At 40.1% G+C, this 18299-nt stretch overlaps 1 protein-coding gene across 12 annotated transcripts in view; it reads left to right on the top strand.

Moving 5' to 3' along the window:
* The window catches only part of PARD3 (par-3 family cell polarity regulator), a 699476-nt gene extending 696554 nt beyond the window's left edge, over positions 1-2922 (top strand). For all 12 annotated transcript variants that reach the window (XM_054716632.1, XM_054716629.1, XM_054716625.1 and 9 more), the window contains one exon: positions 953-2922. In XM_054716632.1, coding sequence (XP_054572607.1) covers positions 953-1346 — 394 coding nt within the window. In that variant the 3' untranslated portion in view covers positions 1347-2922. The remainder of the gene's footprint in view (positions 1-952) is intronic.
* The last annotated feature ends 15377 nt before the right edge of the window (positions 2923-18299 follow it).

The raw sequence follows: 18299 nt of genomic DNA, 5'->3' as shown, positions 1-18299 counted from the left end.
CTCCCTCTCTCCCATTTTTAAAGCTAAATATTAGGGCTTGTCTTCCTTTCTAACAAAAAATTGTTTTACTTTATCATATCCAATCTTATTGTGAATTCATAAAATCATCTAGAGAATTGATAATAAATTAAAGACATTTCAAAACAGTAATGTTTCCTGAAAATGATGCATAACTTTATTGCACAGATGATGATAATTTAAAATTTCTGTGTGACTGATTTATTCCCCTGTCCTGTGGTGACCAAATGTGAGTTTAGTAAGCTGTCCTGGCCTTTGGTGAGGGCACAGTGCATGGAAAAGCAGTGCTCACTCTGCAGACTTCCAGGTCTACGGTCTTGGTGAGCATGTGTTCTGAGGAGTGTCCATTGCTGACATACACAACTCAGAAGCCAGGGCTGTAAGGGACTGCCTGTTGAATTTTTAATCATAAAGGAGTCGAGACTTAAATCTCTCATAGCTGGACTCACATTGTAATCCATTACATGTACTTCCTATTAGCTAGCATCGCTGGCACCATGGTGGCGGTTGTGTAAAATATTTGTTTTGCTTGTTTAGAATCGAATTGTAATGTTCTGAAGCAAGCAATTATTGCGAGAGTAGATGCTGCCAAATCTCTAATCCTCCTCTAAAGCATTTTGCCAGTGCGTCTGAATTGCAGGAGATATATGTTCCCTAAGTAGAACAGACAGTACCTCCCAGACACAGAAGGCGGAACCTATTTCTGAATAGCTGTCAGTCAGTTCTCTCTCCGGTTTAGCCCTTGTTTGTTCACTTGTCTGAGATTTGAGCTCGCTGACAGTCACATTTTCTTTCTCCAGCCCCCATCACAGTGCCTGGAGCACAGTACTATTTGTTGAAATATTGAAATGCATATGCCCCCTTCCCCCTTCCCTCCTCTTTTTTTCTCTCCCCTTCTCCCAATCTCACACTGACCTTTGGCTTTGCTTTCTAGGCAAAGCAGGAAAAATGCCAGCTCGGTCTCCCAGGACTCCTGGGAGCAGAACTACTCGCCTGGGGACGGCTTCCAGAGTGCCAAGGAAAGCCTCAGGTACTCCAGCTACCAAGGCTCCAGAAACGGCTACCTGGGCGGGCACGGCTTCAACGCCAGGGTGATGCTGGAGACCCAGGAGCTCCTTCGCCAGGAACAGAGGCGGAAAGAGCAGCAGATGAAGAAACAGCCTGCCCCCGAGGGGCTCAACAGCTATGACTCGTATAAGAAAGTCCAGGACCCCAGTTACACTCCCCCTAAGGGGCCCTTCCGGCAGGATGTGCCCCCATCCCCTTCTCAGGTCGCTAGGCTGAGCAGACTCCAGACTCCTGAAAAAGGGAGACCCTTCTATTCCTGAGCAGGAGAAGAGCGGCTGCTTCATTCATGCAATAAAGGACATTTTCCTATGGAGACTTGTATTTGGGGAGTTTTTTTAAAAACCTCCTTGGTACTATGGAATATTTCTGTTGTTGGTATCAGTGCCTTTAAGCAGTATGGGCAAAGAAATGGAAGGCCTTAATGTCTTTGCCAGTATGTCTCAAGTGTATTTCATGGAAGGATTCCCCACTATCTGACAATCATCTGCTTGAAGCATCTGTCACAGCATCTCTCAGGAGGACCAGGAATTCTTGGCCTGACTCAAGAGATGTTCATGGATTTGTGTCACAGCCCCGTACAACTAGTGGTGACAAATTACCTTGAAGCTGAGGTAATGTTGTTTTCTCTTTATTCCCTTTAAATTTTCTGAGATGTGAGGCAACTCTCAGTTTCTGGTGGATGAAAGTGGGTGACATACTCCAGAAATTGGGGCTTTACAGTACCTCATAGCACAGTCATTTATAATTGGTATGGCTTTCCCTTTTCATTCTCTGCTCCTCATAACAGGAAAGTTCCTTCATGTTATTAAGAAGTTAAGCCATATTCCATCACTGTCAGGTTTTCATGGGGCTTCTTTTGTAACTGCCTTATAACTAAACGTTACCAATAAAGTGATCATCTATTCTGAGATTACGAATGCTCTTCTTTAGTCATGTTCCTAACACACCATGTAGGGAAGGCTAGAGGGACCTCGGGTGGGGTCTGGGCTGCCCATTGCCCTGTGTATATCATGATGTGGGAGGTGGTAGCTAAGGAAACAATTCTCCCAGGATGAGCTTCTGGTCCATTATATCCAAGCAATTATTTTAATTAGTTTTTGATTGACAGGTTGGCAGGAAGGGCATAGAGTGGGACAAAGATAGGTCAGTCATTTGGAGATTCTAAAAACTCATCTGCTTTTTACCATTCCCAAGTCGATAGGAACTGACATGTGTCTAATGCATCCACATGCTTTATGTCTGCCTGGTGATACCATCCATGTTACTAAATAATTCTGCTATGAAAAAGAAAAGACAAATAAGGGAAAACCTGTCACACTTCACAAGGAGAACATTCTGGTGTCTGCAAACAGTGGTGACAAAAGTGCTTCTCATGCCAATATTTTCATGTACATGTGGGTCACTGGACTTCATCTGCTCTCGTGTTTTCATATTTTGGTCTCAACATCATGTATTGTAAACCATGGCTGAGTTTCTAAAGTGCCTGCGAATCCCGATGTGAAAAGCTTGAGATAAAAGCTCCACATCCATGTATTAACGAAAAAGGAAAAAAAAAGAGACATGTACTGATATGCCTATTTTTTTTTATTGGCACATTGTATTTTGTGTCCACTTGTTTTTAGAAAATGTGTGAAGTGTCCATACACGTACCTATGTCTCTTTTGCATTTCTGTGTAATGTTCTATTTGTTCATAATGTGCAGTGACATTTCAGTGGTGTTACCAATGTAAACGCGGTGACCTTGAATGACAGGGCTCTTTCTCACAGCCTACCTTGAGCTTGAGAAAGAACTTTCTCTGTACATATGAAACTTAAAATAAAAGGCATATTTCTTCCTGTTGTTTGTGGTGTCTGTAGTATTCTTGTGGAAACTCTCCTACCTGGAGTTATTTTTTAATGTATACGGTGTTCCAAAAAATGTATGCACACACTTTGGATAATTATACAGGCAGTGTTTATTAAAAGATTTTTCATTTTCAAAATTGAGCTATCAGCTATTTAACTATGTATACATTTTGGGGGGACACCCTGTATATTAGCAGATGTGAGGTATTTTTTTTTTTCATATTTAGTGAAAGTTGAAAAAGGGACCTTCTTTTAAAACATTTTTTAAATTGGTTTTTAGAGAGGGAGAGGAATGGGGAGAGACAGACAGAGACATCAATCTGTTCTACTTATTCATACATTCCTTAGTTAATTCTTGTATGTGCTCTGTCTGGGGATTGAACCCACAACCTTAGCATTATCGGGGGAACCTTCTTAATGAGTCCCATGGAAGGCCCAGGCTGCCAAAAGAAGTCTGCGAATTCTGAGTTGAAAGAACCAATACATTAGAACTAAATTTAAAACATAAGACAGAAAACTACATAAATATTTCTATTATTGCCCTTTGCTTGCTTGCATCATTTCAGCAAACCAAATATTTTGATTGTGTACAGTGAGCCCAGAGAAATGTCCAAATTCTAGTTCTCTTCCAATATTAACCTGTTTTATATTTCCCAAATTATGAAATAAGGTTTTGCTAAATCTTTCAGGTGGACACTTGGTAATAATTGTACAGTGCTTTGATGATATGTAGATCCTAGGTATGTCTTCTGCATAAATGTTGACGTGGTCCCTACCCAAAAGGGAAGCTTTGCTAAATCCTTTCAAAAATGCCTTCTTGTGGAGTGCCTGGCAACAGTTAGTTGCTTGTCACAGCAGCCCTCATCATGTCACCAGATCCAAATTCTATCACCTCAGGATTCTAATAAGAGATGTATAGCAAGCCAAGTAATAACATATCATTGGTTCTTATATGCATGCAAGGTGTGGAAAGCAGAAGGGCAAGATGGACAGGTTTGTTAATTTTCTCACTGACCAGGAGGCCCATCCATTGCAAATGCCCAAACTGGCAGATTCTTTATCTCAACTGGCAGTGAGAAGTAGAGCAGGAGAGGTAATATTGAACATTGTGGGGACCCGAATCACAAAGGACTTTGTAGATTAAAACTGGCAATGTGAGCCACACGAGAAGTAGGCATTGTTATGGGTCATCACAGAAGTGAGACTCTGCTCCACGAGGCAGTCTTGTCCAAATGAGTGATGACCTGTGGCTCCGGAACACTTCACCAGGCCTTGCACGAATCCTGGGGAGAGTGTGGCTATGGAAGGCCAGGCTGGGGTGGTCTGCACATGCACTGTGCTCTGCCCATACCTGCAGGGGTGCCCCAAGTCATGAAATGGGCAGCCACACTTGGATGAGGAGTCACTCAACTGTCCCTCAGAAAAGATGGTCTCATTATTACATTAGCACCACTTTAGTCCATTAAGACTATATAGTCTTAAAGAGATTTATATATAAATTATAGAAATAATATTATATAATGTATCTATATTATATGTAATTTAAGCACCACCACCCACTGGTCGGTTAGAACTCAGGCTGCTCAGAGATCAAAGCACCAACAATGGCACGGCTGTCCCATGAACAGGAAGGAGAAATTTGTTTCACTGGAAACCCTGTATGAAAGGGGGCAGAAAACAGTCAAATGGAGCTGACCACTTTGTCAGCAGTGTGCTTAGTGACAGTCGCCATGTAAGACCAGAGATTGCTGAAGCTCCTCTGTCCATGTCATTGCTCGAGACTTAGCCTGGTCATCTTGGGGACTGCTCCCTTTCCTTGAATTGCTTTTATTAGAGAGTACATGTTTGTATAGACATATAACAAGCATATGTAGCATCTATAATAACAAAAGGGTAATATGCTAATTAGACTGAACGTAAGGACGAAGCCGGGGTTGGAGGGAAGCCCGGGTCCCAGGTGCCAGAGGGAAGCCGGTGCTGGAAGTCAGGGGAAGGAAGGTCTACTCTTGCATGAATTTTGTGCATTCGGCCTCTAGTATTTCTATAATTATTTGTCTATACTAGGTGTATTGGTTAATAATGTGGATTTTGTAATCAAAGAAAACACGATAATATCAAGAGAAACATCAAAAGTGCTTTATTCAGAGTAATGTCCATTGCTAGCTACACATTTCCCCCATCTTTCAGGTAATTTGTAGATACCGTCCCAATAGAACTTTCTTGTTTTGAGGCAAACCATTCAGAGACCCAATTTTCCACTTCTTCGTATGTTTTGAAGTGCTGCTCAGAAAGTGCGTGTGCCATCGATCGGAACAAGTGGACAAGTGGTAATCTGAAGGAGCAAGGACTGGTGAATACAGCGGGTGGGTTAATACTTCCCAGGCAAGATCTTTTAACGTGTCTTTAACTGGTTTTGAAGTGTGTAATGGTGCGTCATCATGAAGCAAAATTTCTTTGCCGTGTCTTCTGGCACATTCTGGTCATTTCACGATAAAAGCATGGTTCAAATTGATTATTAGTTGTCGGTAGCAATCAGTATTAACGGTTTCACCTGGTTTTAGAAGCTCATAAGACACCACACCTTCCTGATCCCACCAAATGCAGAGCATTGTCTTCTTTCCGAAGCGATTTGGCCTTGCAGTTGATGTTGATGGTTGACCTGGATCAACCCATGATTTTGTGCATTTGGATTCTCAAAATAAATCCACTTTTCATCGCCAGTCACAATTCGATGCAAAAAAGACTTTCTTTCGTGCTGTTGAAGCAACATTTTACTGATGACTTCGCGGTTTTCCATTTGTCTTTCGTTCAGTTGATGTGGCACCCATTTTCCTTCCTTTAAAATCTTCCCATTGCTTGTAAATGATCGGAAATTGTTTGCTGAGCAACGTTTAATCTTTCTGCAAGTTGTTTCTGAGTTTGACACACATCTTCACCCAATAATGCTTGTAATTGTTGGTCTTCAAACTTTTTTGGTTGACGTGGACGTTCTTTGTCTTTCCCATCGAAATCATCACTTTTAAAGCATCTAAACCAGCGTTCACAAGTATCTTGAGATGGAGTATGTTCACCATAAGCTTCCCGAAGTATTCAGCAGCACTTTTCTTCAAAATAAGGTAATGAATTAAAACTTCCCGCAAACACTCTTTTTTTGGCATGAAATTCGACATTTTTAAGTGTAAAAATATCTATGATGTTAACAGCTTCAGAAAATTTGACATATGAAGTTTTGAAGCTTGTTGTCAATACAACAAAATAGCATAAATATTAAATCGCATATATATCAACATATGTGTAACTCCATCTATTGAAAAAAATCCGCATTATTAACCAGTACACCTAGTATTTGTCTGGTTTAATGTGTTCCTCATTTCATCCTCTGAGTCCTTAAATCCCAGGTCTTGCCCCCAGTCAGAACCAACCTAGAAGAAGCAGGTAGTCTTTTACTTCTGGCTCTGCTAGTCATGGAGAGTGCGCACTAGTGTACTCTATGTCCACTCCATCACTGACGTCCTGCTTTGCATGGCAGAGTGCGCCATAAATTTAAATGTCTATTTAACAACCTTTCCCCCCACAAAGATTACTCTAATGATGACATGTCAGGTAAGGAGATAATTTTATTTTTTTTTTACTTCAGAGACAGGATATCATCTTAATAAGGCTGCTAATAAGAGCCTTCACAGGTCAGAAAGTGAGAGTGACGAGGTGCTTTAATGGAAAACCACCTTCAGCTCTGAGTAATGATTAGATCACAAAGTTCCCTGAATTAAAATGACTTTTTTTTTTCTTTTAGTGTGTGGAGGAGGAGGGTTGTAATTCTGAGCATAAGCTTTTCTTTTTTAACAAGAAACTGATTATTTTAGTTTCGATCTCATGGTGAAAAGGGAAAAATTATCATTGCACTACACACAGAAGGAACTTGTTTCCTGTCAGATGTGTTCTTCCCTCCAAAACGCATCACCCTCTGAGCCTGCACTCATCTATCTCCCTGCTCTTCCCTTTCTCTTGGCTTTCACATCCCATTCAACGAAGTAAACACCTATGGGTGTCCTTTATCCATAGATCTAGTTTCTTCAGGTTAAACCCTATAGTAGAAAATTCCATTTTTAAAGGATTCCATTTGGTTCTATTGATCAATCATCCTTTGCTAAGGAAGGTAATTACCTTTCCTCACAAGTTTTTTTTTTTTTTTCCCTCCTTTTTGAGTTTAGATTTAAAGGATCCATTTTTCTTCATTTTTAATTTTTTAAAGCAAGTTATATGCATGTTAGCCTGGACACAGGAGAAAAGTGCAAGAAACAAGACCAAGTCCTTTTTCCAGGAGGTTGAACAATTACTCATCTTTCTTCCTTAGCACTTATTTGCTCACAGGATCAATTAAATGTGTGAAAACACACTTTTCTGAATCGCTCAACTAATTGCTGTCACCTCACACTGTTGTTGGCTTATAAAAGCCATTTGGACTTTGTCCCAGGACACTGGGGCTGTCTCCTGTGTGGCACCAGCCCGAGAGGATCAACTGCTGGAGGGGGGGCTGGTGGCAGGAGCCTCCATCTCTGAGGCAACTTTGCTGCTTGCTGTGAGGCTCCTCCTGAAACTGAAGCTTGGCTTCCACCAGGGGTTTTATGATGCAAATATTTTAAGTACAACTCTGAAGATTTTGCCATTAAAAACAGTCTCACATGGCTCAGGGCCCAGCCTACTGCAAACTACAAGGGGGCGGGGAGAGTGCCACGTATTGCTGGCAAGTGATGGGCAAGAGAACATCACAAATTTCTAAAACAGTCATAACCTTGGCTAATGATCTGGTTTTGGGGTTCGGTTCAGATCGAACTTGCTTTTATTCAGCTCTAGTTGTCAGTGGCAACATACTTATCACAATTGTTTATGTTGAGATGAAATGGGTGAAAACATCAGCTCGACAGCCCAGAGACAGGTCAGATTAGGATTTGCCAATGAATGTGGGGTATTTTGGCATGCCGCACACCTTTGAACTTGTCTTGTGAAAACTCAAAGGGAATTTGCCCTGCACATGCCTTGACCTGCTACTCAATTTCCAAACTTTTCTTAACTTTATCTGCTTGGTTTGCCTCCCATCTGAGCCCACAGATCTCCCCTCTGGTGCAAGCACCCAAAGCATTTTCACAAAATCTGCAATAAGAGTGCACAGCTGCCTCTGGCTGCTTTATTCACAGAGCACTTTAAAATTTGTACAACTCTCTCTTGTTTTTGGACCCCTAAGCCCCGTGAAGCATGATAGCGAAATGATAGTACAATTTTTCAAATGTTATTGTTATTGTTGACAGTATTACAGATGCCCCCATTTCCCCCACTTTGCTCCCCTTCCACCAGCCCCCGCCCCACCCCAGGCTTTCCCTACACTATTGCTTGTGTCCATGGGTTATGCATATACGCATATGAATTCTTTGGTTAATCTCTTCCCACCCATCACTCCTCCCTCTACCACTTTCCCTCTGAAATCTGACAGTCTGTTCCATGTTTCAATGTCTCTGGACCTGTTTTGTTCATCCGTTTATTTTATTCAATAGATTCCACATGTAAGTTAGATCATGTGATAATTTGTGTTTCTCTGACTGGCTTATTTTGCTTAGCATAATAATCTCTAGGTCCATTCATGCTGTCACAAAGGGTAAGACATCCCTCCTTTTTTACAGCCACATAGCATTCCACTCAGTTTTTTTATCCACTCATCTACTGATGGGCACTTGAACTGTTTCTAGATTTTAGCTATTCTAAATAACTCTGCTATGAACATGGGGATGCATATATTTTTTCTGATTGGTGTTTCAGGATTCTTAGAATATATTCCCACAAAAAGGATTATAGGACCAAACAGCATTTTCCATTTTTAATTTTTAAGGAAACTCCTTACCATTTACCACAGTGGCTGTACCAGTCTGCATTTCTAACAACAGTCCACTATGGTTCCCTTTTCTCCACATCCTCACCAGCACTTGTTTGATGATTTATTCATGGTAGCAATTCTGGCAGGTGTGAGATGATAATACCTCATTTTAGCTTTAATTTGTATCTCTCTGATGATTAGTAATGTTGAGAATTTTTACATGTCTTTTGGACATTTGTATATCCTCTTTGGAGAAATGCCCATTAAGGTCTTCTGCCCATTTTTTAATTGGATTGTTTGTCTTCCTTTTGTTGAGTTGTATGTGTACTTTATATATTTTGAAAATTAAGCCCTTATCAGATGTATCATTGGCAAATATATTCTGCCATACAGTGGGCTCCCTTTTGATTTTGATGCTGGTTTCATTTGCTGTGCAGAAATTTTTTAGTTTGATGTAGTCCCACTTGTTTATTTTTTCCTTTGTTTCTCTTGCTCTAGATGTATCCGTGAAAAGTCTGCAGTGTGAGATGTCTGAGATTTTGCTGCCTATGTTTTCATCTATGATTTTTACGGTTTCACTGTTGTAGAAGACCAAAGAAACCCAAGCAATACTTAGAGAAATGGAGTTACACAGCTTTATTACGCAGGCAGTCTCAGAGGAGTTGCCTCCAAAGTCTGAGCAAACCAATATAGTGGAAGCTCTTCTTTTATCCCCTTTGGTTTCTTTGTCTCCCCCCGCCCCCCAAATATGGCATGAGACTTCCAGACCTTTCGCAGGCTTTGCAAAAAGCCCCATATGTTGGGATGGGGGCCGTGAGACCATGTCTAAAGGCCTGGCCTAGCGCCAGCACTGATAATCCCCTCTGGGGATTCGAGGGTTGTGTATTCTTCATGGTTTATGGCCTCTCTAAAATGAGCATTTAGGTAACAGCTCTTGCAAGACCAGATTGTGGAGAAAGGGGCAGTGACTTAATTATAGGTTATCAAGAATGTACAGGAGAGGAAAAAATGGCGACGGAATAGAGTCGGGTTTGGAGTCTGTTCCTGGAGCGGAGAGTCGGAGCAGCAGAGGCTCGCAGAGGGAGTGTATGTGGGCAAGCCAAGGGACAGCTAAACTCCAGGAGAAGGCGGGGGAGTGCTGGGCAGTGTTCCTCTGACCGCGCAGCACCCACAGGGGCTGGGTCCCCTCCCGGAGCTGCGGGCTCGCCGGGCGCCTCGCCATCTTGCAAGGAAAGGAGGATTTTAGTGGAAACCTGACTTTCCGCGACAACTGCAAACACTGAACTGCTGGGAGCACCAGACCACCGGTCCCCTATCAGCGCAAACATTCGGATTCAAAGAAACTCTTCACTGCACCACGGAAAGGTCAGATTTCGCCTGAAATAAAGTGTGGTTTCTAATCCCCGCGGTGGGTGAGGGAAGCGCTGGGTGAGGGAAGCGCGGCAGCCGCAGGACCGGCAGGAGCCGGGAGGTCTGTGCCTAGAAAAATCGGCGGCAGTTGGAACTGCCGTGATCCGTGAATGAGGAGGGGGGTCTTCTGAGCTGCTAACAGAAGTGACCTCTTGAAAGCAACTCATTTTAATCTGACGAGGAGGGTCAGACTAAGAATTTTCAAAGGAGTGCAGGCTCCTTAGCCTGGTGCACAGACCCACGGTCCGCACACTTGGGCTCTTTCCGACTCTGATTGCTAAGCCCAATACAGAGGTAAACCCAGGTGGAAACCCTGAAAGACTGCAGGGGGAAGGTGTTTTTTCGGAACCTGGGGACCAGAGCTGTGTGTGACCATCAGAGAGGCAGCTCTGAGGCGCACACCTCCACAAGCTCTGAGGCGCACACCTCCACAAACCGGTAGTGAGTGCCATAGAGGGAAAAAAAAAAAAAAAAAGAGCTAGAGAGGCCCGGAAGTCAATTCAGAAACACTGCCACCCAGGGGCTGAAACGCTAATTGTCTCTGGTGTAATAAAAAATAAATACGAGAAATTAAGACACGGCTGGCTTAAAAAGCAGGACTGGCTTCCAACACTGAGGAGCCCTGGAATGAAGCTGAACTGAAATACCGCCCAGACTGGGAAAAAGGCGTACCAAACAGAATAATAGAGGAAGTGAATGACAGCCGCTACTGCACATTTTAGTCTTCCTATTTTTTAATTTTCAATTCTTTTTTCAATTTTTTAAATTTTTTATTCTCATATTTTTTATTTTCATTTTTTGCATCTTTTACTTAAGAAACTAATTTTTTTTCTTTTTCCTCACTCGATTTTCACCTTTTTAATTATTACATTTTTATTTTCAATCAGCACTATTATTACTATTATTTTACTTTTTTTTTTTTTTTTAATGTCATTTGATTTTCTCTTTCTTTTATTTTTGGATTAGTGTCCTACATTCGATTTGCATCTTTCCCTTACAATCGCTTTACCCTATCTCAAAGCTAACATTATGCCATCACTCTCCTCCTAACCTTTCCCCCTTGGTCCCCAGTTTATCTTAACCCTTTCTGGCTTTAGATTTTCCCTACTTTTTCAGTTTACTCCCTGCTAAAACTTCACCCTACTTATATATCTAATTCCCAACCCCCTGCTCCAAATCCATACAAACCTCTCTCTACGCTACCTTAAAAAAATTATTTTTCTCTCGGGCCTTTTGTTGTTGTTTGCTTGAATGTTGATTAGATTGAATTTTTATGCTTTTTTATGAGATTGTTTTGATTATTCTTTTTGTTGGTTTGGTTGGTTCTTTTGTTTGCTTTGTTTTTGTTTGTTTTTTACTTTTGCTTTCCCTTGCCTCACTTGATATTAGCTGCTGTTGCAGTTTGTATTAATCTCCAGGCTCGTGTTGCTGGAATTTGCTGGGAATAGTGGTTGTTCTAGTGGAGTTTACTCCCCATATATATAGTTTGTTCCCCTTTTCTCTCTTAGTATCATTCTTGTCTCTCTTACTTTTTTTTTTCTTTTCTTTTTCTTTTCTGTTATTTCTTTTTCTTTTCTTTCTTTCTGCTCTTTTCCCAAGTTCAGATTCACACTCTTTGTTTTTTGGTTTTTTTTTTTCGTTGTTGTTCTTTCTTTTTACTCTCCCTCTTCCACTCCTATTCCCTAATTTGTCTTTCTCTGGTGGTTACCTTTATTGGAGGTTATTAATATCGTGAATACAATTCTGTTCAGTGCCTTGTCTGTTGTGCCTGGTTGTGTTGTATTTTATACCTTTAAATCAACGCCAGAGAGAGAAATCTATATAACCAGACATCCGGAGAAGAGAGACCATGGGGAGACAAAGAAACAGCCCAAACAGGAAAGAGAAGCAGGCATCACCAGAAAAGGAAGTAAACGATTTAGAGGCAAACAACCTATCAGAGAAAGAATTCAGAGAAATGGTCATAAAGTGGCTGAAAAGGATGGAAGACAAATTCGACAATATGAGTAAGAACCAAGAAGAAATGAAGAAGAACCAAGAAGAAATGAAAAATGACATCGCTGCTGTAAAGAACTCAATAGGAAGCATCAAGAGTAGACTAGATGAAGCAGAGGACCGCATAAGTTAGCTAGAAGACAAGATGGAAAAAAATACCCAATTACAACAGCTTCTAGAAACAAAAATTAGAAAGATTGAGGAGAGCGTAAGGGAACTTCGGGACAATACAAAACAAAACAACATCAGGATAATAGGGGTGCCAGAAGGAAAGGAAACTGAGCAAGGAATAGAAAACCTGTTTGAAGAAATAATAACAGAAAATTTCCCTGATATAGGGAAGAAAAAACCCACACAAATCCAAGAAGCTCACAGAGTTCCAAGCAAAATGAACCCCAAAAGACCGATGCCAAGGCACATTATAGTTAAGTTGGCAAACACCAACGACAAAGTAAGAATCTTACAAGCGGCCAGAGAGAGACAGACAGTTACATACAAAGGAACCCCCATCAGACTAGCAACTGATTTCTCAACAGAAACTCATCAGGCCAGAAGGGAATGGAATGAAATATACCAAGTCATGCAAAGGAAGGGTCTAAATCCAAGAATACTGTACCCAGCAAGGCTATCAATCAAAATTGAAGGTGAAATCAGGAGCTTCACAGACAAAAAAGGACTAAGGGAGTTTATCACCACCAAACCAGCAATGAAAGAAATGCTAAAGGGTCTGCTGTAAAAAAAAAAAAAAGAAAGAAATAGGAAGCAAAGAAGGTACACAGGGGTATAGAATAAAAATGGCGTCAAATAAGTACCTATCAATAATAACTTTAAATGTAAATGGATTGAATGCCCCAATCAAAAGACACAGGGTAACAGACTGGATAAGAAAACAAAACCCAGATATCTGCTGTCTACAGGAAACCCACCTCAAAAAAAAGGATGCATACAGACTGAGAGTAAAGGGATGGAAAAAGGTTTTCCAGGCAAATGGAAATGAAAAAAAAAGCGGGGGTTGCAATACTTATATCTGACAAATTAGATCTCAAAGTGAAGGACATAACAAGAGATAATGAAGGCCACTTCATAATACTAAAGGGAGAAATCCAACAAGAAGAAATAACTCTGGTAAACATATATGCACCCAATACAGGAGCACCAAGATACATTAAAAAACTCCTGGAAGATATCAAAGGAGAGATTGACAGTAATACAATCATAGTAGGAGACTTCAATACCCCACTATCACCATTGGACAAATCCTCTAAACAAAAAATCAGCAAAGAAACATCAAACCTAAATGACTCACTAGAACAGATGGAATTAATCGACATCTTCAGAACATTTCACCCCAAAGCCACAGAATATACATTCTTCTCAAGTGCACATGGGTCATTTTCAAAGATAGACCATATGTTAGGACATAGGCAAAGTCTCTCCAAATTCAAGAAGATAGAAATCATATCAAGCATCTTCTCAGATCACAGTGGCATAAAACTGGAAATCAACTACAATAAAAACAACCCAAAGAAATCAAACACTTGGAGACTAAACAGCATGCTATTAAACCATGACTGGGTTACCAAAGACATCAAGGAAGAAATAAAAAACATCATGGCAACAAACGACAATGAAAACACAACAATCCAAAATCTATGGGACACAGCGAAAGCAGTCCTGAGAGGGAAGTTCATAGCTCTACAAGCCTACTGCAAAAAACAAGAAACAATGGTAATAAATTACCTAACCCAACAACTCAAAGAGTTAGAGAGAGAGCAACAAGATAAGCCCAGTGTAAGCAGAAGGAAAGAAATAATAAAGATCAGAGTGGAGATAAACGACATAGAGACCAAAGAAACAATACAAAAGATCAACAAAACCAAGAGCTGGTTCTTTGAAAGGATAAACAAGATTGATGGACCTCTAGCCAGGCTCACCAAGAAGCAAAGAGAGAGGACCCAAATAAACAAAATCAGAAATGAAAGAGGTGAAATAACAACAGATCCCAACGAAATACAAAGGATTGTTACAAAATACTACGAACAACTCTACTCCAACAAACTGGACAACCTAGAGGAAATCGACATATTCCTAGAAAAATACAACCTTCCAAAACTCAATCAGGAAGATTCTAAACAGCTCAACATGCCAGTAACTATGGAAGAAATTGAAGCAGTCATCAAAAAGCTTCCGGCAAACAAAAGCCCGGGGCCAGATGGCTTCACAGGAGAGTTTTATCAAACTTTCAAGGAAGAACTAAAACCTATCCTCCTCAGACTATTCCAAAAAATTCAAGAGGAAGGAACACTTCCAGGCTCCTTCTATGAAGCCAGCATCACCCTAATACCAAAACCAGATAAAGACAACTCAATGAAAGAGAATTACAGGCCAATATCCCTCATGAACATTGATGCCAAAATCCTCAACAAAATTCTAGCAAATCGGCTCCAGCAGTACATCAGAAAGATCATACACCATGACCAAGTAGGATTTATCCCAGGAATGCAAGGATGGTACAATATCCGCAAATCAATAAACGTGATACATCACATAAACAAATTGAGAGATAAAAATCACATAGTCATATCAATAGATGCAGAAAAAGCATTTGACAAAATCCAACACCCTTTCTTGATAAAAACTCTCAACAAGGTGGGAATAGAAGGCTCATACCTCAACATAATAAAAGCTATTTATGATAAACCCACAGCAAACATCATACTCAATGGGCATAAACTAAAACCATTTCCCCTAAGAACAGGAACAAGACAGGGATGCCCACTCTCACCACTCCTGTTTGACATAGTACTGGAAGTATTAGCTATCGCAATTAGGCAAGAAGAAGAAATAAGAGGCATCCAAATTGGAAAAGAAGAAGTGAAGCTGTCCTTATTTGCAGATGACATGATATTGTACATAAAAAACCCAAAAGATTCCATCAAAAAACTAATAGACTTAATAAATGAATTCGGCAATGTAGCGGGATACAAAATTAACGCCAAGAAATCTATGGCTTTTCTATACACCAATAATGAACTTACAGAAAGAGAGACTAAAAAAGCAATCCCATTTACCATCGCACCAAAAAAATTAAGATACCTAGGAATAAACTTATCTAAGGAGGTAAAAGACCTATACGCAGAAAACTACAGGACACTGAAAAAAGAGATAGAGGAAGACGTAAACAGATGGAAAAACATACCATGTTCCTGGATTGGTAGAATCAACATCATTAAAATGTCCATACTACCCAAAGCAATCTACAGATTCAATGCACTCCCCATCAAAATACCAACAGCATATTTCACAGACCTAGAAAGAACTCTCCAAAAATTCATCTGGAATAAAAAAAGACCCCGACTAGCCTCAGCAATCCTGAGAAAGAAGAATAAAGTAGGTGGGATCTCAATACCAGATTTCAAGCTGTATTACAAAGCCACTGTTCTCAAAACAGCCTGGTACTGGCACAAGAACAGACATATTGATCAATGGAACAGAATAGAGAACCCAGATATCGACCCAAACCACTATGCTCAATTAATATTTGACAAAGGAGGCAAGAACATATAATGGAGTCAACACAGTCTCTTCAATAAATGGTGTTGGGAAAACTGGACAGATACATGCAAAAAAATGAAACTAGATCACCAACTTACACCATACACAAAAATAAACCCAAAATGGATACAGGACTTAAACATAAGACGGGAAACCATAAAAATACTAGAGGAATCCACAGGCAACAAAATATCAGACATATGCCACAAGAACTTCTTCACTGACACTGCCCCTAGGGCAATGGAAGCTAAAGAGAAAATTAACAAATGGGACTACATCAAAATAAAAAGCTTTTTTACAGCAAAAGAAACCATCAACAAAACAACAAGAAAGCCCACTGCATGGGAAAACATATTTGCAAATGCTATCACTGATAAAGGTTTAATCTCCAACATCTACAGGCAGCTTATGCAACTTAATAAGAGGAAGATAAATGATCCAATAAAAAAATGGGCAACAGACCTAAACAGAATATTTTCAAAAGAAGACAGAAGAAAGGCCAAGAGACACATGAAAACATGTTCAAAGTCACTTATTATCCGAGAGATGCAAATCAAAACAACAATGAGGTACCATCTCACACCTGTCAGAATGGCTATCATCAACAAATCAACAAACAACAAGTGTTGGCGAGGATGCGGAGAAAAAGGAACCCTCGTGCACTGCTGGTGGGAATGCAGACTGGTGCAGCCACTGTGGAGAACAGTATGGAGTTTCCTCAAAAAACTGAAAATGGAACTCCCATTTGACCCAGTAATCCCACTCCTGGGAATATATCCGAAGAAACTAGAAACACCAATCAGAAAGGATATATGCACCACTATGTTCACAGCAGCACAATTTACAATAGCTAAGATTTGGAAACAGCCTAGGTGCCCATCAGTAGATGACTGGATCGGAAAACTGTGGTACATCTACACAATGGAATACTATGCTGCCATAAAAAAGAAGGAATTCTCATCATTTGCAGCAACCTGGATGGAATTGGAGAACATTATGCTAAGTGAAATAAGCCAGTCAATGAAAGAACAATACCACATGATCTCACTCATTTAGGGATAGTAAAGAACATTATAAAGTGGTGAACAAAAAGATAGATACAGAGACAGTAAAGCATCAAACAGACTTTCAAATTACAGGGGGAAAGTTTGGGAAAGGTGGGGGAGTTTTGAAATCAAACGAAGGACTTGTATGCATGCATATAAGCATAAACAATGGACGCAAAACTCTGGGGGGGGAGGGCATGTGTGGGTGTGGGGTGGGGGGGGTAATAGTAAGATATGTACACATATAATACCTCAATAAAAATATTAAAAAAAAAAAAAAAGAATGTACATTAGGTGACTGGCAAAGATTCAGATTACTAGCCCCCCCAAACCTCAGTGTTACATTGCAATTAACCTTTTAGCCTTCGCATCACAACTTACATGTAAGGCAAGTAAGGTTTTTATTCATTTTGAGCTTATTCTAGTGTATGGTGTAAGTTGGTGGTCTGATTTCCTTTTTTTTTTTTTACATCTATCTGTCAAAATTTCCCAACACTATTTATTAAAGAGACTGTCTTGACTACATTGTATGCTCTTGACTCCTTTATTAAATATTAATTAGGCACAGTGGCTTGGGTTGATTTCTCGGTTATCTGTTCTGTTACATTGATCTATATGCCTATTCCTGTGCTAGTACTAGATTGTTTTGATTATAGTGGCTTTGTAGTATAACTTGATATCTGGTATTGTGATCCCTCCACCTTTGTTCTTCTTTCTAATGATTGCTGGGGCTATTTGGGGTCTTTTTTGTTTCCATATAAATTTTGGAATATTAGTTCTAAATATGTGAAATATTCCATTGGTATTTTATTAGTAATAGAGTTTGAATTGAATCTATAGATTGCTTTGGGTAGTATGTATATTTTAATGATGCTAATTCTTCCAATCCTTGAACACAATATAATTTTCCACTTGTTCATATCTTCTTCTATCTCTTTCTTTTCTTTCTTTATTGATTAAGGTATTACATATGTGTCCTTATCCCCTCATTGCATCCCCCTACCCCTGCTGCCCTGGTGTCTGTGTCCATTGGTTATGCTTATATGCATGTATACATATGCCATCACCGCCCTGGTGTCTGTGTCCATTGGTTATGCTTATATGCATGTATACATATCCTTTGGTTGATCTCTCTCCCTTACCCCCATACTCCCCTTCCTTCCCTCTGAGGTTTGAGCATCTGATTGATGCTTCTCTGTCTCTGGATCTATTTCTGTTCATCAGTTTATGTTGTTCATTATATTCCACAAATGAGTGAGATCATGTGATATTTATATTTTTCTGACTGACTTATTTCGCTTAGCATAATGCTCTCCATTTCTATCCATGCTGATGCAAATGGTAGGAGTTCCTTCCTTTTTATAGCAGCATAGTATTCCATTGTGTAGATGTACCACAGTTTTCTAATCCATTCATCTGCTGATGGGTACTTAGGCTGTTTCCAAACCTTAGCTATTGTAAATTGTGCTACTATGAACATAGGGTTGCATATATTC

This window comes from Eptesicus fuscus, chromosome 5, assembly GCF_027574615.1.
Source record: "Eptesicus fuscus isolate TK198812 chromosome 5, DD_ASM_mEF_20220401, whole genome shotgun sequence".
Lineage (NCBI taxonomy): Eukaryota > Metazoa > Chordata > Mammalia > Chiroptera > Vespertilionidae > Eptesicus > Eptesicus fuscus.
The sequence above is the reverse complement of the archived record's forward strand: the minus strand, read 5'-3'. Positions and strand labels throughout refer to the sequence as shown.